This window comes from Fukomys damarensis, unplaced genomic scaffold (genome assembly GCF_012274545.1).
Source record: "Fukomys damarensis isolate Sample0158 unplaced genomic scaffold, DMR_v1.0_HiC HiC_scaffold_37, whole genome shotgun sequence".
Taxonomy (NCBI): Eukaryota; Metazoa; Chordata; class Mammalia; order Rodentia; family Bathyergidae; genus Fukomys; species Fukomys damarensis.
In genome coordinates, this window is record NW_022900949.1 from 49,861,420 (window position 1) to 49,887,490 (window position 26,071).

Here is a 26,071-nt window from a genome sequence, read left to right on the forward strand (position 1 = left end):
GTTATTTAATACGATGGCTATAAAATCGTATTGTATTCTGTTCCAAAATCTTACTAAGTTCTTTCTTTAGTACCCTACTGAGTTTATTTTTACTTTGAATGGACTAGTTCAGATTACTTGTTCCAAATGGAAATTACTCTGTAGTAGTAAACCCTTGATTTTCTGTGAGCAGGATTTTGATATGAATTATGTTACAAATAAACTAAGACTACTTTGAGCATTTAAAGAATATATTAATAAATGCATGGCAGTAAGCATAAAGTAGATATCTCAAGGGCAACCTCAAATATATGATCACTGTAAACATATATCTTTGCAGTAGTTAATACTGGTATTTTTCAGCCTTCTTTACAAATAGGAAGACTAAAGTTAGGCACTGGCTAATGAAATAAACTAAACCTAAGAATACTCATGTATTCATTATAAAGCATTTTAAGTCCTTTTAACAGACAAGTGCCAAATTCTTGGCTGTTAAGTATCTGCCTCTCTACCCTAAGCCAAATACTCATCATTTTGTAATTTTCTTTTATACAAACGAAAATACAAAACAAAACAAAAAAACAACTTAGTTTGCTTCAAACCTCACCAATGTCTATATATATTCTTTTTAAAAATTAATTTTATCGGTACATTTAATGTACAATTGCAATGTAATGTACAATACAATGTAATGACATCATCATTGGAAATTTGCAACTTTACATAATCCTTCTTGGTTCCTATTTTTTCCCTGTTATATATATCCTTTTTATAGTTTATCATTTTATGATGTATTAAACTAAAATTACTGTGCCACCATCAACAGAAGACCTTTATTAATTTTTTAAACATTCATTCCTTTTGCTTAGGCAACAACTCTCAGAAATGTATGTTATGAAAAACACATTTAATTTCAAATGTGTAAATGAAAATATTAAAAAAGTAGTTTTTATTAAAAGTGCAAGCAAGCCAAATAAATAATGCTCAGATATGTTATAAGTATACAGATATTAAAAACCACGATGTAGATACACACAGGGAAAAATACCTCCAAAGGCTGGTGAGTGAAAAACAAAATTACAAAAATATGTAGGTTAATCTTCATGGATCTAGTGTGGAAAAAATATAATATGAATAATAAACCAGAAAAAAGTCAAAAAGAAAAAGGAGATGGGGCAGATTTCAAAAGAGTGGAGTAAGACCCGGGGATTTAGCTCAGTAGCAAATAGCACAGAGTGTGGCTGGCAAGTATGAGGTCTTGAATTCTATCCCTGGAACCAAAAAAAAAAAAAAAAAAAAAAAAAAAAAAATTTAAAAGGAAAAAAGAATAGTACCTAATGAAAAGCAGGAGATTGGCATTTCCTCACTGCAAATTTCTATCTTTGCAAGAAGCAGTATGCATTTTAGAATGCATTAGATCAAAGAGTGGAGTAAAGTTGAAACAGTAGTTTAAAACCAACTTATGGAAGACTCCAGAGTTCTAACTGCTAATGTTTATCTTTCAGAAAGTGTTGACACAAAAGTTTTAAGTATAAGAATGAATGACAGTGTGACACAATTTACTTAGGAAAGAGTATCTGAAGAGCAGAACATGGTGACTAAAAAGAGAAAAACATACTGATCAATATTGAGTTTCAAATAAAGGTGATTATATGATCTTGTTCATATTACACAAAAGCTGGTTTTCAATTTTAATATAATATGCATTAATATTATTCCATATACCAAAATATGTTAAATGTTTACATAACAAAGCAAAATACTAAAAAAGAACCATTAATATTTTACACAAAGTCACTTTCCTCACTTTTCTGCTTATGTGGCTTTCTATATCAATTTAGGAATCAATAAAGTAGGTCTCAAAACTCAGGATTTTGGAGCTGGGGATTTAGCTCAGTGGTTCCACAGCCTGCCTTGCAAACACAACATCCCAAGTTCAATCCCCAGTACCCTCCCCCCAAAAATCAGTATTTTTGTAGATTAACAATTTTTCTATTAAAATATAAGGAGTACATTGTCAACATAATATATTGCTAACGGTAACTTAATCTGTTTTTAAATTACATAGTAATTCATACATTGTCATTTTTTGCTTGAACAACTGGAAATTCAGTTTTACCTTTTAGAATAATGCTACTACTTCACATCATTCTAACATACATATTCCAAGACCCTTTTATCACAGCAACCAGACAACATACATAAAAAGCAATAAACATTGAATTTCAGTGAAAGCTTCAAAAAACACAACAGATTTAAAATAAAATGTATATTAATGACAAAACTACCTATCTTGGTTTTAAAAGTAATTTTGTTAAATTACCTAACTTAACTTTAGAATGAAATTTTAAAATAAAAATAAATATTAAATAGAATATTTTAATATATTATCAATCATTGATGAGCAATGCTGAACATTAAAATAATAATGAATTACATTTTTAAACTATGATATCAAATTATTTTTAAATATAAAATATTTAATTGTTAGCACTGGTACAAAGAAATGTGGGCACACTGCCAGTGAAAAGTAAATTAATTCAATTTCTTGGAAAGAAATATGGTATTTATGTATTCAGTTCTAAAGTGCCTTATAACCAAAAAACAAACAAAAAATATCTGATGACCAAATAATTCCACTCCTAGTATTTTAAAGTAAAAAAATATAAAAAGATCGAAACATAAACTTCACAGTAGCAAAAAATGACATACTACAAGAAAATAAATTATATATGTGCTTAATAAATTCCTAAGAAGCCAGTGCAGCAAATAAAATCATTCACATACAAATATTAATATTTGCAGTGCTAATGAGAACAGACAAAAGAGCGTAAGAAAGTTAAAAAAGACTGCTTCTTTTTTAGGCAAATACCTTGCAATACAAATTTTTATGTTAAACCTAATTCTAAAACCTGTTATCAAGACAATAAAAATTCTCTTGGTCATCTATTATATACTGCTCAGCTTACTTAGCACAATTTCACTAAAGTATATCTTACTATTAAAATGCTTTTCTTCAAATTTTTTCCAAATGAAACAAAACAAAAACCTTTAAAAATAACATCTTTGGTTATATAATAATAAAAAGCACAAGGTCCCAAGTTTGATTCTCAGCACTAAAAAAATAATAATAATGATAAAGAGTAAAGGCGTTTGAGAGGAGGGTAACTCATTGACAGGGAATATGCTTATTAGCAAGGGCAAGATCTTTGTTTCAATTTCTAGTAAAACCAAAAAAATTTTACTTATATAAACTGTTGAAACAGACACTGACAGATCCTACATGTTACTAACCACACTGTCTTATACACAAAATAAAAATTATTAAAATTTACCTGCATTGCACTTTTCCCCAGTTTCACCACCTCAAATAATGTGACAGGCTCCCCTTCACCATTCTGTTGAGGGTGCCCATTAGCTCTTCCACGTCCTGTTCCTCTAACTCCAGCTTCAATTCTGCTCTTCTCCCCTGGAGATTTTCGAGGTTTCTTATTTGTAGACTGAATAAAAAGATAAAGAAAAAAATTACATTAAATGCAGCTTATTTTCTGCTTTACTCAAAATGATCACAAATTATATTTGATCCATTTAGCACTTACAGATAAAAGATAATTCTAAACCAAAAAAAAGGGGGCAACTTTCCAATTTGTGTTCAGTGATGAAAATATACTATGAGCAACTGAACAAAAGTTCATACATAAAAGGTTGGAAAATAAAGCTCAAAAATCTATGAATATTACGCTAAAAATTATCAGTGGTGTCTATTTTAACCATGCCCACTACTGACATTTCCACTTTATACCTTTCTATTTTCCTGTTTCTTCAGAAACTTTATTCAATAAAACATTCCTGCTAAATACAATATATTCAACTTTTTCCCCTACGGAAGGGCTTGTGTACTTCTTGGTCAGACAACAAATATACTTTGAACATATTTGGAACTATTCTAGATACTGGTAATATAGCAAGAAATGAAGTAGAAGATCATTCCTGCCTTACAGTTTACATCTTTAATTAATACACCAATTCCTACCCCACTTTTAAAAAGTTATTCCTAGACACCCCTTATCAATGTTTTATTTTTAGAGACAAATTATGAAAAACCGATTGTAGCCACTGATTCAATCTTGCAAATTTCATTCATTTATATATAATACCTGTGTTTCAACAAACTCACCAATGGCATCAGAGTTGCAAATGTACTAGACATTTCTCAAAACTTGAAGAGACCATATTTTTTCCTTCCTTTCAGATTCCTTTTTCCTTGCTTTACTGTATTCCTTACATGAGTGTGACCCTGAGGTCTTACGCATCTTCTCTTCTCAATCATCAGACTTTTGAGTAATTTAATTCATTCTCATCGTAACACTGTTCCAATTACCAATTTATTGTCCCTTGTCTCTAAATCTATTCTTGTCTTGCTTTGTGGTGCTGAAACTGGACTTTATAAACACTACTCTTGCCAAGTGTGGTGGTGCAACGCCTGTAATCCTGAGGCAGGAGGATTCCTGCGAGATGGAGGCTAGCCAGGGCCACATAGTGAATTAGAAGTCCAGCCTGAACTACACAGCAAGACCCTATCTCAAAAATCAAAACAAAAAATAAAAACTGCTCTTTTAGCATTTGCTGCAGCAGTATCACAGAGCAATGAAGAAACACTATAAAGCATAGCAGGTAGTCCTCACAAAATATGCACAAAACCCACAATTTTGTATGTGAATGCAATGAATTAATTCCTCAAATCTTAAATATTCTACTCTTATGACAGTTTTAGATTAACCCAAAAGGTATGAAGATAGCTCAGGGAGTTTCTACATACTTCACACCTAGTTAACCTATTATGCAGCCGGGCATGGTGGCAAAAAGCCTGTAATCCCAGCACTCGGGAGGCTGAGGCAAAAGGATAACTGTGAGTTTGAGACGAGCCTGGGTTACACAATGAATTACATGTCAGTCTGCACTACATAGTGAGACACCCTGCCTCAAAAGACCAAAAAAAAAAAAAACCATATTATGTGGCAAATCTGCTAATTAGCATATTTGCTAATTATATGGTTTAAAAATCCACACTTGATTCAGATTTCCCTTCTTGTCTGATGACCTTTCCAAGGCCCAGAAATCCATTCAGGATCTCACACTACATTTAGTCATCATGTCTTTTCTGCTAAGCTCTTCTTGTCTGTAAGTTTCTCAAATTCTCTTGATTTTTGATGATCTTAGCAATTCTGAGGAATATTTATCAGATATTCTCCCAAAGGTACCTCATTTCAAATTTTCTGCTACTTTTGTCATAGGACTATGATTATAGGTTTGGGGGAGGAAGATAAGTGTAGTATCACCTAAAGTGTATAAAGGTATATACTATTAATATGACACAGCACTGTTCCCGTTGACCCTAACTAATCTCAAGTAATATCTGTTACATTTCTCTACTATTAATTTATCTTTAGTCACTTCACACAGCCCACACTTACAGTTACATAAATTACTAGAATTCTTCCAAAGGAGACATTTGTCTATTTTTGTCCACCTATGTATTCAACCACTTAAAAATGGGCATGTCAACATTTGGTTTATATTTTGGGTTACAATTCCATGCCATTTTATTTTGCTGTTCAAATTGTTCCAGCTTTGGCTATTGGGAGCTCTTTTACTTGACTCCTGAGTTCAGTATGTCCTGCGACATGCTCCTATCATTGTGTAGAGATTGTTTGTTTTGTTATTTTACAACTTGGCTACTTACTAGTACTATACGATACTCTAGGCTCACCTTGAATATTTTCTTTCCCAGTCCTAAAATCGACTAATATTATAAAGACTCTTACCTCCTTTTACTGAAAAATAATAATAAAGATGAATACACAAACACTAGGATTTGCTCCAAAGACAAATATGCCCATTAGAGAATATATGGACAAAATTTGGTCTTACTATTATGAAATTCTGTAGGTTTTACCAATTCAGCATTATATATGCACAATTATGGTATCAGAGTGAAGAATTTCATTATTTCAAAAAATCTTGTGTTTCACTCATCCTTCCCCTTACTATACATATTTTTTTAAAGTAGTCGTCATAGTTTTTGTCTTTTACAAATATTCATGAAAAACGAATCCTACAATATATATCCTTTAGAGACTGGTATCTTTTACTTGAACAATATGCATTTAAGATTATTTATGTCTTCCAGTGGCTTAATGAAAATTTTCTTCTTACTTCTAAACAATTTACCGTGTAGATGTACCACACTTCATTATCCATGTACTTAATGATGGATGTCTTCACCAGTAATGTTTAGCAATTGTAGGTAAAGCTGCTATAAACATTCACAAATAGGTCTTAGTGTGACATGATTTTAATCAGTTGTGCATATATCCAATAGTACAACTGCTAAAATATTCCAAAAGATGATATTTAGCTTTCTACGAAACTGTCTTATAAAAAGGCAGCTATAACATATATTCAACAACAATAACATATATTCAACAACAATGAATGAGATATCTTAATGCTTCACATCCTTGTCAGGACGCTGCTAGTGTTTGGTTTTGGGATTTTACCCATTCTAACAGTGATACAATAGTATCTCATTATCTTAACTTGCAATTCTTAAATGACAAATTACTTTCAAATAGTAATTCTTTATATTAAACTTTGTTTAAATTATTGACAATATTATCGGCCACATCTTAATATTTCTATCCCCTACCATCATCACCCAACATAGTAACTCTAGCTTCAAATAGCCTAAGTATCTTGTTAATAAGTCTGCACTGACTATATTGTAAAATTATTTATATATATAATTAAACTAATAATTTGATAAATATGAAAATTTCATTTATCAGAAAGTTGTAAATTTATGTGGCTGACATGTTTCTGTTCAGTATTAACCTATTCTAATTTATAATAACAGTAACGCTTATGACACAAAACTAATATCATCATATCCTTTTTTAATAGTATCTGACCTTCAGTGTTTCTCATTAAGTTACTATTTGAATTCCTTGAGTAAGGACTACCATTAAGCTACCAATAATACATATTCAACCATGTACTCCAGGTCCATATTCACAGACTGCAAATCTGCATACTCATCCACTTAATATTGGCAGAAAACATAATCATTTAATGTACATGCCCTTTTTCTTTAGTTTTAAGATTATGGACACTTCTAACAAGTCTTTAATCTCTATACTTTACACAATAATAAATATCCTCCCAGTAGAATATGTATGAAAAATATATGTTCAAATTTTTCTTTCTGACTAGAAATATAACATCTATATTTGAAGAGGTGACAAAACTTATAAAATGGAAATTTGCTTCCCAGTCTTGTCTCCAATCATTAATTTCTTATATGCCTTCCAGAAACATTTAAACAAAGAGAAACAAAAATGAGAGTCATAAGGGCTGGGGGATGTAGCTCAGTTGCCAAGTGCTTATCTATAACGTACAAAAATTCTTTTTGAACTGGATATGTAGATCAATTGTAGAAATTCTGCCTACCATGTGTGAGGCCTAGTCCGAACAAGAGCAACATGAAGGAAAAAAAGGGAAGAGAGGAGGAAGGGGGTGGAATTATGACAATTAAAAGACAATAAAACATACAGGAATATTTAGTAACTTTTGATTTGCCAGGTTCTGTTCCCTATTTTTTTGCCACCTACAGCAATAATTTTATTCCTGGACAAGAATCTAATGATACTTCTTGAGGGGAAGGGGTCCCAACGATCAAACTCTAGACGTTGAACTTGCAAAACAGGCAGTGGAACCACTGAGCTAAATTCCCAGCCCTCTAATGATACTCTTGAATGCTCTTCAATGTTCTTGGGTAGGAAGACCAAATATACTGAAAACAGCTGTACTTCCAAAATTGTTCTAAAGATTTAATGTAATCCCAATGAAAATAACAAAGCTTACCTCATTTAATTAAAGAAAACAATCCTAAAATTCATTTAGAACAAGAGACCTAGAATAGAATAGCAAAAGCAATTCTGAGTAATAAAGGTAAGGCAGAGGACACTTCAATCTCTGACCTAAAATTATACTACAAAGCTACTGTGATAAAAACATCACGGCATACTAAATATGTAAGGTCATATCTATGTAGGTTTGATTACAGAAACTAATAAAGTATTCTCTAAATAATGAAAAGAAAAAGAGTAAGATAAGACTATAAGAGCAAGAAGCAATTTAAATATGTTCAGGGACCATTTTCATCTTCAGAATTAAGGATTATTTTAATCTTACTTCATTGCCTTTTCTCTTTTACTTTCCTTTTTAGTTTTATTTTAGGATTCCCTATTTTTAATGTTCATACAGAGATTTCTTTAACTGAAATACCGAATAGTTTCTTTGGTGTGAAAAACTATAATAGTACACAGGATCCTAATGAGATAATTAATATTGTGAAACAGGAAGCAAAGGGCTAAAGGTGTAGGGAAAGTGGGAAGGGTGGGGGAAAGGTAATAAGGGAGAGGAAAAAAATATGACAAATTGAAAAAATGGAAATAAAGTGTGTGTAAATAGGGAGGAGAGGAGGGGGTGAAGGGAGGGCAGGGACAAGGGGAAAAAATGAGAATCAAGACCTATTATGTAAAGGTACAGAATCCCAATGATGAATGTAACTGTATTGTATACCTAGATTGTACCAATAAACTCAATAAAAATAAATAAATTAAAAAAAAAAAAACAACATCATGGTACAGGGAAGAAGAAGAAGAAGAAAAAAAAGACCCAAAAATCAGTGGAAAAGATTAGAAGTTACAGAAAAAACTCAAAACACACTCAACCACCTTATCTTCAACAAAGGGGCAAAACATTTTTGCTAGAAAAAAAGATAGCCTCTTTAATAAATGGTGCTTGGAAATAAAGGCAGGTCAGACCTCCATAGTTGCTAAGTTGGAGGGATTCACTGCCTTCCATCAGAACTTGGACTATCTTCAAGGGAAGGGTAGCTGGAACCTGCAACACAACCTTGCACAGTTCAACCCTGAAGGAGGTCAGGAAGCCCAACTTGGGCCTTGAAACCAGAACTCAGCCTGAATCTCAGGGGTCTGCCAATGGCTAGCTGAGACTAATGGACTAAGTTCTGCACAATGCTGCGCACACTGTCCATTGTGACAGCAGAGATATACCCTAAAAGAGGCTCTGCAAATTTTTTTCTTTCTTTTCCTCTTATTTTTAATTATTATTTTTAAAATTTTATTTTTATCTATTCTGCAAATTCTTCCTTTTTTCTTTCTTCTTTTTAGTACTCAGTCTTTTGCTCCCCATGTTATTCTTCATCTCCCTCTTGGTTTGTGTTCCTGCCCTAATTTGGATTTCTTCTTTCTTTTTCTTTTCTTTCTTTTTCCTTCACTCGATGGTCATTAGTTTCAAAGGAAAGTGAGTACAATTTATAGCTTCCCTATTACTATTAAAATGTTCTATTCTGGTCTTTGTTCTTGTACTCTGTCTTTCAGAGTTTGTGTGACCATGCTATGTCTTCTGGCTTCACTTGAAACCTTCTCCTATTCTTTTACCAATTTATTTGTCTCCTCCCCACTCCTTCTAAGTCCCCATTCTGTAGGAGAAAGTGGTTATAATACTTTATTCACTATAAATGTATTTTGGACTGGTCCTCAATATTTATTTAATTCATATGGTTAAAGGTGACAGATTAACGACCATAAATGGTCACTTTCTAAGTGTTTGGTGCTATTGTGTTGCTGATTGTATCAAATGGGCTTCAGGGGTTGTGAGTGATTTAATGAGTTGTCCTTTCTTTTATGAAAATGAGAGTGTCTCCCACTCATTAAAGTTTCAAAACCTAAGGATCATGAGAAATCGATCCAACAACTCCTAAATGATGCAAAGAAGAATAACATCAGACTGATAGGAATCTATGAAAGTAGCAGGAAAAACTCCAAAAGACTTTAGAAATGTTCACAGAATAATGATAGAAACCTCCCAGAGGGGAAGAATTTGACACACAGATAAGTGAGGCATATAGGGCTCCAATTAGCCATTAAAAAAAAACATAAACAAAAACAAAAACAAAAACAAAAACTACACCTACACATATAATAGTAAAGATCCCAGAAACCCAACAAAGGAACAAAATACTGCAAGCAGTCAGAGAATAGAAACAAATCACATGCAAAGGAAAGCCCAACAGAATCACAGCATACTTTTCAACATAAACCCTCAGGTGAAGGAGAGCCTGGAGTAAGGTATTTGAAGACCTAAAAGAAAACAACCTCCAACCCAGACTGATGTATCCTGCAAAACTCTTTCAAAATGGATGGGGAAATAAGAGACTTCCATGACAAAGAACACCTGAGAAACATCATGAATACCAAATCAGCACTACAAGGAATTCTAAACAATATCCCAGAAATAGACAATTAAGGTCACAACACCATGAGGTCAAACAGAGCAAATCAATTAGGCAAGGCAAGAAACTAAAGGGAGAGGGGGAAAAATATAAAAGAGTCAGCAACAGGACAATAACATGACAATGATAAATCAATACATATCAGTTATAACAATCAATGTCAATGGCCTCAATTCACCAATCAAAAGAAATCCACTGGCAGAATGGATTAAGAAACAAAATCCAACAATATGTTGTATACAAGAAACACACCTAATTCAAAAAGAAACTCATAGACTGAAAGAGAAAGGATGAAAAACAATTCTCCAAGCAAAAGGAGCCCAGAATCAGGAGTAGCTATCTTAATCATAGAAAAAGTAAATTTCAAACCAAAACTGATTGAGACAAAGAAGGCCACTACATCCTTGTAAAAGGAACAATCCAAAAGGAAGACATGACAATAAAAAAAATATATGCACCAAATATTAATGCCCCTAACTATATAAAACACATATTAAGTGACATGAAAAACCAAATAAGCACTACTGCAATTGTAGCGGGGGATCTAAATAACCCACTATCACAAATAGACAGAACATCCAGACCAAAAATATCAACAAAGAAATATTAGAACTGAACCAAGCTTTAGAATAAATAGACTTAATAGATGTCTACAGAGTGTTCCACCCCACAAAATGAGAATATACATTCTTTTCAGCTGCACATGAGTCTTCTCCAAAATACATCACAAACTAGGTCATAGAACATGTTTACATAAATGCAAAGGAATGAGAGTTATCCCATGTATATCATCACAAGATAGTGCAATTAAGTTGGAGATCAATAGCATAAGAAACCATAAGAACTTCACAAACACATGGAAATTGAACAACAGTCCTTAACAATCAATGGGTCACAGAGCAAATTAAAGAAGAAATTAGTCAGTTTTTACAAATAAATGATAATGCCAGTACAACATACAGGAATTTATGGGAGACAATGAAAGCAGTTCTACATGGAAAATTCATAGCAAATGAATGCTCACAATAGGAAAACAGAGCAAGGTCAAATAAACAACCTAATGATGAATCTTAGGCTTCTAGAAAAAAAAAGAGCAAGAAAGGCCCAAAGCTTGTACAAGGGAGGAAATCATAAAGATCAGAGCAGAAATCAAAGCAAAGGAAACTAAGAGAACAATACAAAAAAAAAAAAAATCAATGAATCGAAGAGTTGGTTTTTCGAAAGAGTAAATAAAAATCAATAAACCGTTAGCCAACCCTGACAAAAAAAAGGAAAGAAAAGGTTCAGATCCATGCAGTTAGGAACAAAAAAGGTGAAGTCACAACAGAGCCAGGAGAAATCCAAAGGATCATCAATACCTACATCAAGAACCTGTATTCTAATAAAATGGAAAACATAGAAGATATTTGCAGATTTCTTGATATTTATGAATTACCAAGGTTCAATGAACAAGATAAAAAATTCTAAACACCCCAATTACAATTGATGAAACTGAAAATGTAATTAAAAGTCACCAACTAAGAAAAGCCCAGGTCCTGATGGCTTCATTGCTGAATTATACTAGACATTTACAGAAGACCAACTGCCACAACTCTACAACCTTTTCTATGAAACAGAAAGGGAAGCAATACTTCCAAATTGAATCATGGAAGAAAGTGTTACTTTGAATCCAAAACCAGGGAAAGACCCAACCAAAAAAGAGAACTACAGGCCAATCTCCTTAATGAACATGGATGCAAAAATCCTCAATAAGATACTGGCAAACAGAATACAGAGGGTCATCAAGAAAAGCATACAACCTGACCAAGTCAGTTTTATCCAAGGGATTCAAGGATGGTTCAACATACGAAAATCAATAAACGTAATACACTATACTAACAGAGTAAAGGACAAAATCCATATGATCATCTCAATAGATGCAGAAAAAGCATTCGACAAAATTCAACACCCATTCATGAGAAAAACCCTACAAAAAATTGGAAGAGATGGTCTTTATCTCAACTTGATAAAGGCTATCTATGAAAACAAACAGCCAACACTATATTAAATGGCCAAAAATTGAAAACCTTCAACGCTAAAATCAGGAACAAGACAAGGATGTCCACTATCACCAATCCTATTCAATATAGCTCTGGAAATATTAGCCTCAGCAATTAGACATGAGAAAGAAATAAAAGGAATAAAGATAGGAAAAGAAGAAGTTAAAAACTGTCATTATTTGCTGACAATATAATATTCTACATAGTAGATCCAAAAAACTCTGCCAAAAGACTTTCAGATTTAATTGACACTTTCAGCAGAGTAGCTGGATACAAGGTCAACACCCAAAAATCAATAGCCACCTTGTACACAAATAACAGACTCACTGAGAGAGAAATCACGGGAATATTCCTTTCATGATGGCATCCAAAAAATGAAGTATCTAGGAATCAATCTAAAGAAGGAAGCAAAAGACCCCTGCAATGAAAACTACAGCACTCTGAAAATAGACATCAAAGAGGATATAAGAAAATGGAAAGATATCCCCTGATCCTGGGTAGGAACAATCAACATAGTGAAAATGACCATACTACCAAAACTGCTATACAGATTCAATGCAATCTTGAATGAAATTCCAACAGTATATTTTTACAGAACTAGAGAAAATAATACAAAAATTCATTTGGAACCAGAAGAGACCTAGAATAGCAAAAGATATTCCAGGCAACAGAGACATGACAAAGAGTATCACAATACCCAATCTGAAACTGTACTACAAAGCCACTGTGATAAAAACTGCAAAGAAAAAACTGGCAAAGAAAAAGATCCGAGGATCAGTGGAATAGATTGAAGATAGAGAAACAACTCCAGATGTACTCAGCTACCTCTGACAAAGGAGCCAACCCTCCTCAGTGGAGGACGGATAGCCTCTTTAATAAACTGTGTTGGAAAAACTGGATTTCAACCTGCCTAAGATTAAAACTGGACCCTTATTTTTCACCATGCACTAAATTAAACTCCAAGCAGATTAAAGATCTAAATCTTAAAACAGAAACTAAACTTGCTGGAAGATGTTAGGCAGAACTCTTGAAGACATTGGCATAGTAAAAGCCTTTATGAATAAATCCTCAATCGAACGGGAACTAGCACAAAGAATCAACAACTGGGATCTCATCTTATTAAAAAGCTTCTGTACTGCAAAAAAAACCACCAAAAGAGCTAAGAGACAACACACAATGTGGGAAAAATTTTTACCAGATGCTCCTCAGACAAGGAACTATTATCTAGAATATATAATGAAGTAAAAAAAGAAATCAGGACCCCCCAAATATAAAGACCTGATTCAAAAATGGGCAGCTGAAATGAACAGACATTTCTCAAAGAAATAAAAGCAGCAAATATATGGAAAAATGTTCAACATCACTGGTCATTCCAGATATGCAGATGAAAACAACACTGAGATTCTACCTTACCCCAGAAAGTATGGCTAGCATCAAGAAATCAACCAATAAGAAATGTTGGCAGGATTGTGGGGAGAAAGGAACCCTCCTCCATTGGTGGTGGGAGTGCAGACGGGTGCAACCACTGCTGTACCATATTGTTGAAATCAATATGGAGATACCTCAAAAAACTAGGACTTGAGGTCCCATTTGACTCAGCTATTCCAGCAATCATAGCACAGTGATATATGTGCACCCATGTTTATAGCAGCACAGTTTGTAGGAGCTAAAACTTGGAAACAGCCCAATTGCCCATCAGCTGGATACTGGATAAAGAAGATGGGCTTTTTCTATAAAGTGGAATACTACTTGGCAATAAAGAATGAGAAACTAGAATCATTCATAGGAAAATAGATGCATATTGAGGCAATACTCTTAGGTGAAATAAGTAAGACACACATATGTAAATACCAAACTGTTTCTCTGATGTGAAAAACTAAAAGTGTAAATAAGATCCAAATTGCATAACTGATAATGTGAAATAGGAAGAAAAGAGATAAAGGTTTAGGCAAAGTGGGAAGGGTAAGGGAAAGGAAATAAGGGACATAAAAACATTAGAAAAGGAAAAATGGAAACAAAGTCTTTGTAAATAGGGGAGGGTGGAGGGGGTGACCAAAGGTCAGGGGTCTGGGGAAAAAATGAGAACCAAGATCTGACATGTAAAGGTACAAGATCCCAAAGGTGGATGTAACTGTACTAAAAGTACCAATAAACTCAATAAAAGAAAAAACACAAACACATAAAACAAATCAAATAAAATAAATGGTGCTGGGAAATCTGGCTTTCCACATACTGAAGATTAAACCTAAACCCGTATCTCGCACCATGTACTAAACTAAAATTTATAGGGATCAAAGATCTAAATACTAAAACAGAAACACTAAATCTGCCAAAATGTAGAATAGGTACAACTCTTAAAGACATAGAAATAGGCAAAGACTTTATGAACAAAACTCTGATCATATATGAAATACTACAAAGAATCTAAGAATAAACAACTAGGGTCTCATCCTATTAAAAATCTTTGCATAGCAAAATAAACCTCCAACAGAGTGAAGTGACACTCCACAATCTGGGAAAATATTTTTGCTAGCTGTTGCTCAAAAGACTAATATCTAGAATACATAAAGAACTAAAAAAAAAAAATCAGATCCCAAATATTTGAAGACTCAATCCAAAAATGGCATCTGAAATAAACACCTGCCAGATGAAGAGGTAGAAATAGCAAATAAATATATGAAAAAACACTCAACATCACCAGTCATTCATGAGATGCAAATTAAAACAACACAATTCTCACTCCAGAAAGAATGGCTATTATCAAGAAATCAAACAATAAAAAATGGCTGGGTGTGGTGGCGCATGCCTGTAATCCCAGCACTCGGAAGGCTGAGGCAGGAGGATCACTGTGAGTTCGAGACCAGCCTGGGCTACATAGTGAGTTCCAGGTCAGTCTCAACTACATAGTGAGACCCTGTCTCAAAAAACCAACAAAACAAAACAAAACAAACAATAAAAAATGTTGGCAGGGATGTGAGAGAAAAGGAACTCTTCTCCACTGTTGGTAGGGTGTAGATTGGTAAAACCATTGTGGAAATCAATGTAAAGATTCCTCAAAAAGTAAAACCAGAGGCCTGGGGATTTAGCTCAGTGGCACCACATCTGCCTTGACAGCACAAGGTGCTGAGTTTGATCGCCAGTACAAAAAATAGGTAAAATTAGAGGTTGCATTTAACTCAGCTATTCCCCTTCTTGGTAATTTCCTGAAAGCATTAAAAGCATCAAACCAAAGTGATAATATGGACATTCTTTATCACTGCACAATTTGGAACAGTGAAATCTTGAAAGCAGCCCAAATGCCCATCAATGGATGAATGGATAAAGTCTTAGGGTTTTTTACACAATGTAATAAATACTACTCTGCCATAAAAAAGGTTAAACTTGAGACATTGCTAGGTAAATCAATGCACCCTATAATCATACTCTTGCCGGGCATGGTGGCACACGCCTGTAATGCCAGCACTCAGGAGGCTGAGGCAGGAGGATGGCTGTGAGTTTGAAACCAGCCTAGGCTACACAGTGAGTTCCAAGTCAGTCTCAATTACATAGTGAGACCCTGTTTCAAACAAACAAAAAACAATCATATTCTTAAGTGTAGTAAATAAGACATACAAATTTAATTATCTCATTGTTTCTCTGGTGTGAGAAACTGAAAAGGTAAATAAGGACCAAAATGTATAATATATATTGGAAAAAAGGAAGAAAATGTTCAGATAGAAAGGAAACAAAGGGTGGGGGTAACGGAAAGGAAAGAATGGAAAAGAAAAAAAGGAAAAAAAATAGAAACATGCTTTAGTAAATAAGGAGGAAGAGGGGTTAAAGGGAAAGGAGAAGACTGGGGGGAAAAATCAAGACATATTTATGTAGAGGGCCAGAGATTTAGCTCAGTGGTTCCACTCAGTTCGATCCCTGGTACCAAAAGGAAGAAAAAAAGATATACTATGTGCAAGTAGAAATTACCTATGATCAATGTAATCACTGTATATCTAAAATGTACTAATAAAATTCATAAATCAATATTGTCTAATCCTTTTAATTTCAGTCTGTGTAACGCCTCTGCCAATGAAGTGAATTTCTTGAGGTTCAATATTTTAATGAATCAAGTATGTTTGGTTCTTTCCTAAATCTCATTTCCAGCACATTTTAATAGTTTGGAAGGGAAGATAAAACAAAATAACAGTCTTTTCTGAATGAAAACCTTGTCTCAAAACTGTAAAGTTGGCAAACTTTAAGTATTCACATATTGCTACCCTTAATCATTTAAAGGATTTGGTAGTGAAAGACAAGTTTTAAAGTTTACAATAACACGTAGAAACTAAAAAAAGATGACATAAGATTATAAGGAGACCATTAAAAAAGAGGAAGGGCCTAGGGGAGTGTATGGGACAGCAAGGGAGGGTAATACAGAAGATGAATGGGATCAAAGTATACTATATGTTTATGTGAAAATGCCAAATGAACTCCAATGAAAAGATGGTATTTTAAAAAGGGAAGACTCTAAAGGATTTTTTAAACAACACAAGATTCCAAAAAATAAAGAGCATTATTGTCATTTTTAAAGGCAATTTTAAGAAATACAGTGTCTAGAAACATTACTATGACTACTCCAATCCCCATTGTTACCGAAGTGATTCAATCTATACAAGTTACTAAAAGGCATTTTCTCACTTATTGAATCCATCTTTTATTCTTCATACAATTACCATATATGAGACATATGAAAAAACTTATCTTTTCACTTAGACATGGCTTGCAAAAAACTTGTGAACTTAAAGATTTTCAACATCTTAAAACAATTTTCTCAATCGGTGGTAAAAACACAAGTGCTTCAAATCACAAAATACAGTAAATGAAATATGTGTGGTCAAAGGGCTAGTGATATCCAAATCAGAATTCCTTGCTGCAGCTAAATCAGAAATCATAGAAAAAAGTGCTAATGACAATCAAACAAAACTGAAATACCTGAAACAAAGCCTTTTGCAGCATATTAAATAATACATTTCATGGAAAACAGATATACTTAGTCAAAAAGCTAAACAACCTTAAATATAGCTTAGTGAACATTGTGCATTTTGACCTCAGGTCTTAGAACAATCTTGAGAAAGGGCTGGGGATTTAGCTCAGTGGTTCTGCTGCTTGCAAGCACAAGGTCCTGAGTTCAATCCCTGGCACCAAAATAAAACAGAACAATCTTGAGGATAACTGCTTTACTACAACTATCTAATACTTTATTTAAATGCATGTTTATATTTCTGATAAACTTTTAAATAATGGTAGGAAAATTATCAAAAGTTATTCTATCCCAAAAGCCCTACATAGGTTAAGTCACAGACTGAAAATGGATGAATTTCCTAGTTTTAGGAAACAGAGAAACACACACTTTACATTTGTGCCTTATCTGACTTTATTTCATAACCTGGGAATGTTAGAAAAGAATTCCTACTCTTATACAATTAACATATACAGTATTTACAGGGTTTAGGATGGTTTAATGTAAAATCTTCACATACATATAATTAAAAGATAGAGATAAATAACTAGGTGCCAGGGATTTAACTCAGTGGTTCCACCGCCTGCCTCGCAACGCAAGGGCCCAAGTTTGATCCCTGGTACCAAAAAAAAAAAAAAAAGAGAGATAAATGAAATTTAGGATTATACTATCACTGAAATAAATCAGTTGAGATTTATATGATTGGTAAGATTAGTACCATAAATATGAGCACAGGTAAAATTTTAAAAAGGAATCAAAACCTATTTTAATATATTAGCAAAAGCAGGAAATCAAAAGCTATATACAGGACAAGAGAAATACATTTGGTTATGAACCTGAAAATAATAAAATATTGGGTTGTGAGATAGGTTAAAACAGTGCACCTAAAAATAAAAACACAGTGCTAGCTTTTTGAACATGTTCTGTTGTTGTTTTTAAAGAAAGATCAACCTGGCAACATGAGGATGGAATGAAACAGCATAAAGGGTAAAGGCAGAAAATAATAATGAAGGCCCCAAAAACGCCTAAATATAGGAACTTAGGAAATGTAAAATGAAGGAGAGATGGAACTGTGAGATTAAAAGAAAAATATCATCGGTCAGGAATTTCACTGGCTATAAGAGATGGACAGAGTCTTAGAAATCAAGAAATTGAGCAATGACACAAGTTTTAATTGTCTTCCTAGGAGACCTGCAGTAACCTTTAACAAAAATAAACAAAATAAAAGATTATAGGAAATAGAGACTTAGATCATTTGCAAATTGAAAAGGAACTAAAAATAGAGGAAGAGAGAAAGGGGAAGTAAAAAGAATATGTGTTAGCTATATACATGTACCAAACTCCCAGGATGAAAGTAAAAATTATGTATTCCATAGTATTCTGCCATAAAGGATAAACTCGAGTCATATGTTGTAAAATGGATGTACCTTGAGATTGTAATATTCACTGAAATAGACAAACACACTTAATATAAAGAGCAAAAAAAACATATACATCAAGATAGATCTTTTGCACATGGGAAGAGGACCAAGAAATAGACAGAGGAGGATAAAGAAGAGGGGAAGAAAAAAAAAAGAATTAAGATGTATGTACATGTACCAATTTCCCATAAGTAATATGATCATTATGTACCACGAACATGTACTAAAAACAGCTGGCAAAGCAGAGGAAAAAATGAAAATGAAATAGGTAGTGCAAACACTACCATAAAAATTTAATTTAAAAACAGAAGGGCTGGGGATTTTAGCTCAGTGGTTCCACCGCCTGCTTCGCAAGCACAAGGACTGGAGTTCCATCCCCAGTACCAAAAAAAGCAAAACAAACAGAAGTAATAAAAAAATTAAGGAAAAATAATAAGTACATCTAAAACCTAGTCATCCAGGAAACTGCAAAGAAAAACATTTTTAAAATAAGTCAATAAAGCTGGTTTAAGAAAGAAAAAAAGCTACAAATTCAACCAGTAAATAAATTTCAAAAGGAATCACAAAAGTACATAGGACTGAAGCTATAAAAATTACTTTTGGGAGGATCGGATTTAGCTAAGTGGTTTGGCCTCCTGCCTCGCAAATACAAGGTCCCAAGTTTGATCCCGGTACCCCCCCAAAAATAGGTAAGATTTTTTTTTTGTTTTGGTAAAGAGATTTTTGTTTCTTAAAAACTTAAAAAAACTAATACAGGAAATTATAAGCAGGGAATCACAAAAGGAATACAAATGACATATTTTAGAAATCATTAAAATTTTCATTAAAAATTATTGAACAGTCAGTATAAGACCAAAGATAAAATAGGCAAAGTCTTATTTTTTTGTTCTGTGACTGGCATGCAATATACACCAATTGTGGAACTACTGAGGGAGGATCTGAGCTTTTAATCCTCCTGCCTCAGCCTCCCAAAGTTCAGAGATTATAGGCATGCAAGCTAGCACCTGGCTAAGGGATATTTTTTGACCAACCAACTCCATATTTAGGGAATTTAGGGTAAAAAAAAAATGTAATAATGGCTCTGCAGCAAAATTTGCAAAATAGTTAATGTTCACCATGGTTTAGAACATCAAAGAGTTTTTTTGTTGGTGGTGGTGGATTTTTTTTTGGTACAGGGGATTGAATTTGGCACCTTGCATTTACAAGGCAGGCAACGGAATCACTGAGCTAAATCCCTGGGGCCCCATGGAAGAGTTTTTAACATAATTTCTTCAACAGTAATGAGCTATGATAATTATGATAAAGAACTGTCTATTAAAGTAATGAAACATAATTATATATAATCTCCAAAACTAATGTGTAAGATCCAATTTTTATAAATAAAATCACCTGCAAACCTATCTCACTGTTAAATCATTTTGTAGTTTCCATCTCTCTATGCATGAACAACATTTTAAAAATACAAATAATATCCTATTATTTACCTCTCCTACTCAGTCTATGCCAGTATTAAAGTTTAAATAATGGAACCAAATCCTTAATGAAACTATAGTCTTTTATGGGGCCAGGGATTTAGCTCAGTGGTTACACCGCCTGCCTCACAAGCGCCCAACAACCCTAGTTAAATCCTTTTAAATGGGTTCTATTATAGATATGCTGATGTACATGACAGGTAACCATATGAAACCCTGGATCAGATCCCAAAAGAGAAAAAAATGTCTTGTCTTTAGGGCATTATTAGGATAAGTACCCAAATGTAAATGAGTTGTATATACAGAGTCAGTAGTATATCAACATTTTCTAGATTTTTATAACTACACTGTGCTTATGTCAAACAATGTTCTTGATTTCAAAGAAACTTGCACTAAAATATCGAGAGTAAAGAGGTACCATCTCTGTAATTTTCATTTATTCAATAAACACTAGGCACTTACTAAAAATCAAACCATAGTAAACAGCAATAAATAAACCAAATGTTTAAAAATGCCTGCCTTTGTGCAGCTTGCATTTTAGATAGCAGAGATAGACGATTAATAAGCAAGTAAAATGTATATAGTTGGCTCTCCTTATCCATGGGCTCCCTACATTTATTTACCCAAACAAATCAAAACTGATATGCTGTTGCTGTAATAAGCTTTTCGTGAGACATTCTATGATTGTGATGTACTCAACATGTATAAACTTTCCTGCCATTATTTGCAAAACAATACAGTGCAACAACCACTTACATAGTATATATACTATACTAAGTATTATGACTTAGTCTACAGATGATTTAAAGTCACAGGAGAATGTGCATAGTTTATACACAAATACTACACCATACTATATAAAAGCCTTGAGCATCCAGGATACTGATATAATGGAAAGTCCTGGAACCATTCCCCACAGATACTGAGGGACAGTTGTACTAAGTTAAATGGCAGTGGATCCTATGGAGAGAGCAGTAAGTATCTTTTTATAGTTGGCCTCAGTGGAAAAAAAAAGTAAGAACTAAGACAATAGAAGGCACTATGCTAATATGGGGTAGGGGTGGAGGGGTTACATTAACAATTCTGAAGCAAGGCCCTGGGAGAAGGAACAAAACCTGACAGGTTTGAGCAGAAGGGTGTGATGATGGCTTAAAACAGTTTTTTAACTTAAAAAAAAAAATTAGATAAAATCTTCAAATAGATTAAAGAGGACCTGCTAAAAGCTTAAATATATAAGTAGGCAGAGAAAGAAAGAATCTAGAATGACTCCAAAGTTTTTTACTTGAGCAACTATAGGAACAAAACTCATTATGGACAAGAGGTTAAGCCAGAGACAGAGAGCTCAGGAGTTTGAATTTTTTGTTTGTTTTTTTGAGACAATATCTTGCTATGTAGTTCAGGATGGTCTTGAACTCACTATGTAGCCTAGGTGGGCCTCAAACACAGTGATCCTCCTTCCTTAGCCTCCTGAAGACTGGGATTACAGGCACGTGCCACCATGCCTGACTGCAGGAGTTTGGTTTTTTAAACATCTTTGGTCTATTTAATATAAAAAAGACATCTGGATATAAGTCTGCAGTCCAAAGTCTAAACCACAGACACAAATCTGAGAAACACCAACTTAGTCATGAGATTGGACACCATAAAAAGAGTATTGTATGTAAACAGATATGATGTATCAATACAATCAAAAAATTATAAATAAACACTACATAGTGTTTAGACATTATTACTGTCACACTTTGTGTTATTGCATTTCACAGATTCTGCAAAGGTTTGTGGCAACCATGCAGAAAGAATTTCTACCAGCACCACTTTTTTCAATAGCATGTGCTGAACAGCAAGTCTCTGAATCAAAGTTTGGTACTGTAAATATTTTAAAGATTTTTCATCATTATTATTTTATCAATTAATCTGTGATTAATGATCTTTGCTGTTAGTACTACTATTTTTGTGTGTGATTCCACAAAATATGTCTACACAAGAAGGTGAACGTAAGATATGTGTTCTCACTCTTCTAATGACTGGCCATTTCCCTAAAAGTCTTTCTATCCTCGGGCTTCCTTACTACACGAAACATAAAAATATTGAAATTAAGCCAATTAATAACCCTACATTTCCTATAAACAAAACATAGCCAACCCATGGCCCCAAATACCTACTAATGCAACTCTACAAGATCCCAAAGTTTTAATATTATTATGTGGTTTTTAGTAATATGTTTCATAATCGGATGCACAGTGCTTTAGCACAGGTTGCATAGGTGACAACAGAACATTGTGTAGGAAAGGGCACACCACAGTGCTAATTCCACCACTTGCGTCTACCATACAACTCAGTCAAATGGAAAAGCGTATTTATAAAATATTACACATGCATGTAGTAGCCAGCAAGTAAACATCAACTACTGACAATAGAACTTCAATCTTCCTACATGTGTGTGCCTCTAAAGACAGAGCTTTTATTATTATTAAGCAGACATGTAATTTAATTTTAATGTTACAATAAAAGTATTTTTAAAAAACCTTTTTTACTTAGGCCAGGGAGTTAGATCAGTGTTGCCACATTTGCCTAGCAAGAGCAAGGTCCTGAGGTTCGATCCACACCGCTCTCCCGCAATTTTTTTTTTTTAATCTTTTTTCACTTATTTTATGTTCAGCCCAAGACAACTCCCTCTTCACTAAATGTAGTCCAGGCAAGCCAAAAGGTTGGAACCTTAAGTGAAAGGGACAATCATGTCTCTTAATTAGAATTATTTTACGTGCCAATAAAAAACAGCAGAAGGCCAAGATATTGGGATTAACAAAAGTTTGAATTAAGTTGAGTCCAAAACTCACAGATTACTCTGAAGACTTGAACACTTCAGGGGAAGCAGTAACTGCACACGTGGTCAAAATATGAGAACTAGGATTAGAAGTAGAGCCTGAGAATGTGAGAGAATTGCTGTAATCTTACAGTTAAACATTCATGGATAAGCAGTTGCTGCTTATATGTGATGAGAGAAAGTTGTTTATGGAGAGAGATTTGACTCCTGGTGAAGCTGCTATGAACAACAAAGATTTAGAGCATTATAAGATTGAAACAACTGACTACGTTTTGACAGAGGGAATAAAATACTAACACATACAGTGAAAACAGTTTGTAAAAGAAGGACCAACCAGTGTAACAAACTTTATTGTTGTCGTATTTTAAGAAATTACTGGCATTGCCCCAACTTTCAGCAAGCATCCCTCTGCTGAGTCAGCAGGAGCCATCAAGGCCTAGCAAGATCATCTACCAACAAAAACATCATGACTCATTGAAGGTTCAAGTGACTGTTAGCATCTTTTCCCCAATAATTTAAAATTAAAGTATGTATTTTTTAAGACATAGTGCTGCATCACACACTTAACACACAGTGTAAACACAATTTTTATACACATTGAGAAAGCAAAACATTTATGCAATTCACATTATGGCTATATTCACTTTATTGCAGTGGTCTAGAAAACCAAGCCCACAGTATCTTTGAGGTATATAAAAGTAAAGTGATACAATAACAACAAACATTATGGAAAATAACTGCAAAACTAGGGCGGGCTCAGACCCAGGATTTAGCTCAGTGGTGTCACTCCTGTGTACTTTACAAGCACAAGGTTATGAGATCCATGGGTGGTGACAGGGACAACCTAGGATGGTCTGATGGAAACAAAAGTTTCTGAAATAATAGCATGCTAAAAAAAAACAAGAAAACTGAGATACCCCCTAAAAACAAGTTAAGACCTCTGGCCTCTAAGAATTTAATAAAGAAGCAATACTGTTCCTAACAGAAAGTCCTTATATTACCTGTTTCATCTACCTAAATGAATAAATCCAGAGACACAAATCTCCTCAAACAATAATGCACCAAAAATACTGATAAGACCTTTAAAAAGTAATAAATGAATAATCTCTTGGACACATAAAATATACTAAGAATGCACCACAAAGAATAGAAAATCTGTACAGATCAAGTAATGAGAATGAATCAATAAAGTTTTTTCCAAAACAAAAAAACTGATATACAGAACTGATATGCTTTACTGCTGAATTCTACCAACATATCAAGAAATAATACCAATCCTCAAACTACTCCAAACAACTGAAAAGAAGGAATCCTCTAACTCATTTTTACAAGGCCAATGTTACTCTGATACCAAAACCAAAGATATATATACACAAGAAAGAAAACTATGTACCAATCACTGGTGTGTGCCAGGTGTGGTGGTGCATACCTATAAAACCCAGCATCGGAGAGGCTGAGACAGGAGGATCGCCATGAGGTCAAGGCCAACCTGGGAAACAGTGAATTCAAGGCCAGCCTGGACTACATAGCAAGAGCCTATCTAAAAAAAAAAAAAATTACTGACAAGCATAGATGTAAAATTCTCAACAGACTAGCAAATTAAATCCATAGCATCAAAACAATTTTTGGGGGTATGGGGATTTAGCTCAATGATTCTACAGCCTGCCTCACAAGCAAGGTCCCAAGTTCAAACCCCGGTACCAAAGAAACCCAAATCAAAACAAACAAAAACAATTTTTTTGTCATGATCAAACAAGATTTATCCCAGTATGTAAGGACAGCTCAAAATGTACAAAACAATAAGCTTAATATATTTCATAAACAAATAACACAACAGTTTCAAAACAATTCTATAAAAAGTCAACATTGTTTTTCAAATAAAGACTCTCAAAATATGGTATTAGGTATACAAGAAATGTATTTTAACACAATAAAAGCCACATATGACAAAACTAGAGCTAACGTCATAATGAATAAGGAAAAGCTGAAAGGTTTTCTTCAAAGACCTGGAATAAGAAAACTTGCCAAAATTCACCATTTCTGCTCTAATCAGCATAATACTAGAAATTCTAGCCAGAAAAATTAGTCAAGGGAAAGAAATAAATGTCATCCAAATAAGAAAGACGATGGTCAATTTGTACTTACCTGCATACAACATAATCTTACATAGAGAAAAAAACTAAAGACTCCATCAAAAGAAAACCTGTCAGTTCTGTTGCCTGCCTCACAAGCACAGGGTCCCAGGTTAGATCCCCAGTTAAAAAAAAAAAAAAAAAAAAAAAAAAAAAAAAAAAAAAAAAAAAAAAAAAAAAAAAAAAGAAAAAGAAAAGAAAAGAAAAAGAAAAAGAAAATCTGAGTGAACAGATTAACAAATTCAATAAAGTAACAAAATACAAAACTAACCTACAAAAATCAATATACTTCAATATACCAAGAGCAAAGTATATGATAAATCAAGAAAGTAACATTATTTAAAATACTACTCCAAAAAATCTTGGACTAAATTTAGCCCAAGAAATAAAAAAATCTGTACAGAAAAGACTAAAACAAAAAGAATGAAATTAAATAGTACAAAAAAGTAGAAAGGTACCTCATGTTCAAAGACTGAAATAATTAATATTACTAAAATGCAGGTACAGACTTAATGCAATCCCTATTAAAGTACCAAAGACCTTTTTTCAAAGAAATAGAAAAACAAACCTAAAATGTATATGGCAAGGGATGTGGGGACTGAAAAGCCAAAGCAATCCAGAGCAAAATGAACAGTTAAGAGGTATTAGAATACCTAGCTTCAAAATATACTATAAACAGGAGGGGCGTGGTAGCTCATGCCTATAATCCCAGCATTCAGGAGGCTGAGGCAGGAGGATCCCTGTGAGCTCGAGACCAACCTGGGCTACACAGTGAGTTCCAGGTCAGTCACAACTACATAGTGAGACCCTGTCTCAAAAGACCAAAAATAAAT

The 26,071-nt window shown here is 33.6% G+C and overlaps 1 protein-coding gene across 3 annotated transcripts in view; it reads right to left on the reverse strand.

The window, feature by feature from the left end:
* Stag1 (stromal antigen 1) overlaps window positions 1–26,071 on the reverse strand; it is a 366,592-nt gene that overhangs the window by 228,500 nt on the left and 112,021 nt on the right. For all 3 annotated transcript variants that reach the window (XM_010625514.3, XM_010625515.3, XM_010625516.3), the window contains one exon: window positions 3,315–3,479. In XM_010625514.3, the coding sequence (XP_010623816.1) occupies window positions 3,315–3,479 (165 nt within the window). The remainder of the gene's footprint in view (window positions 1–3,314; window positions 3,480–26,071) is intronic.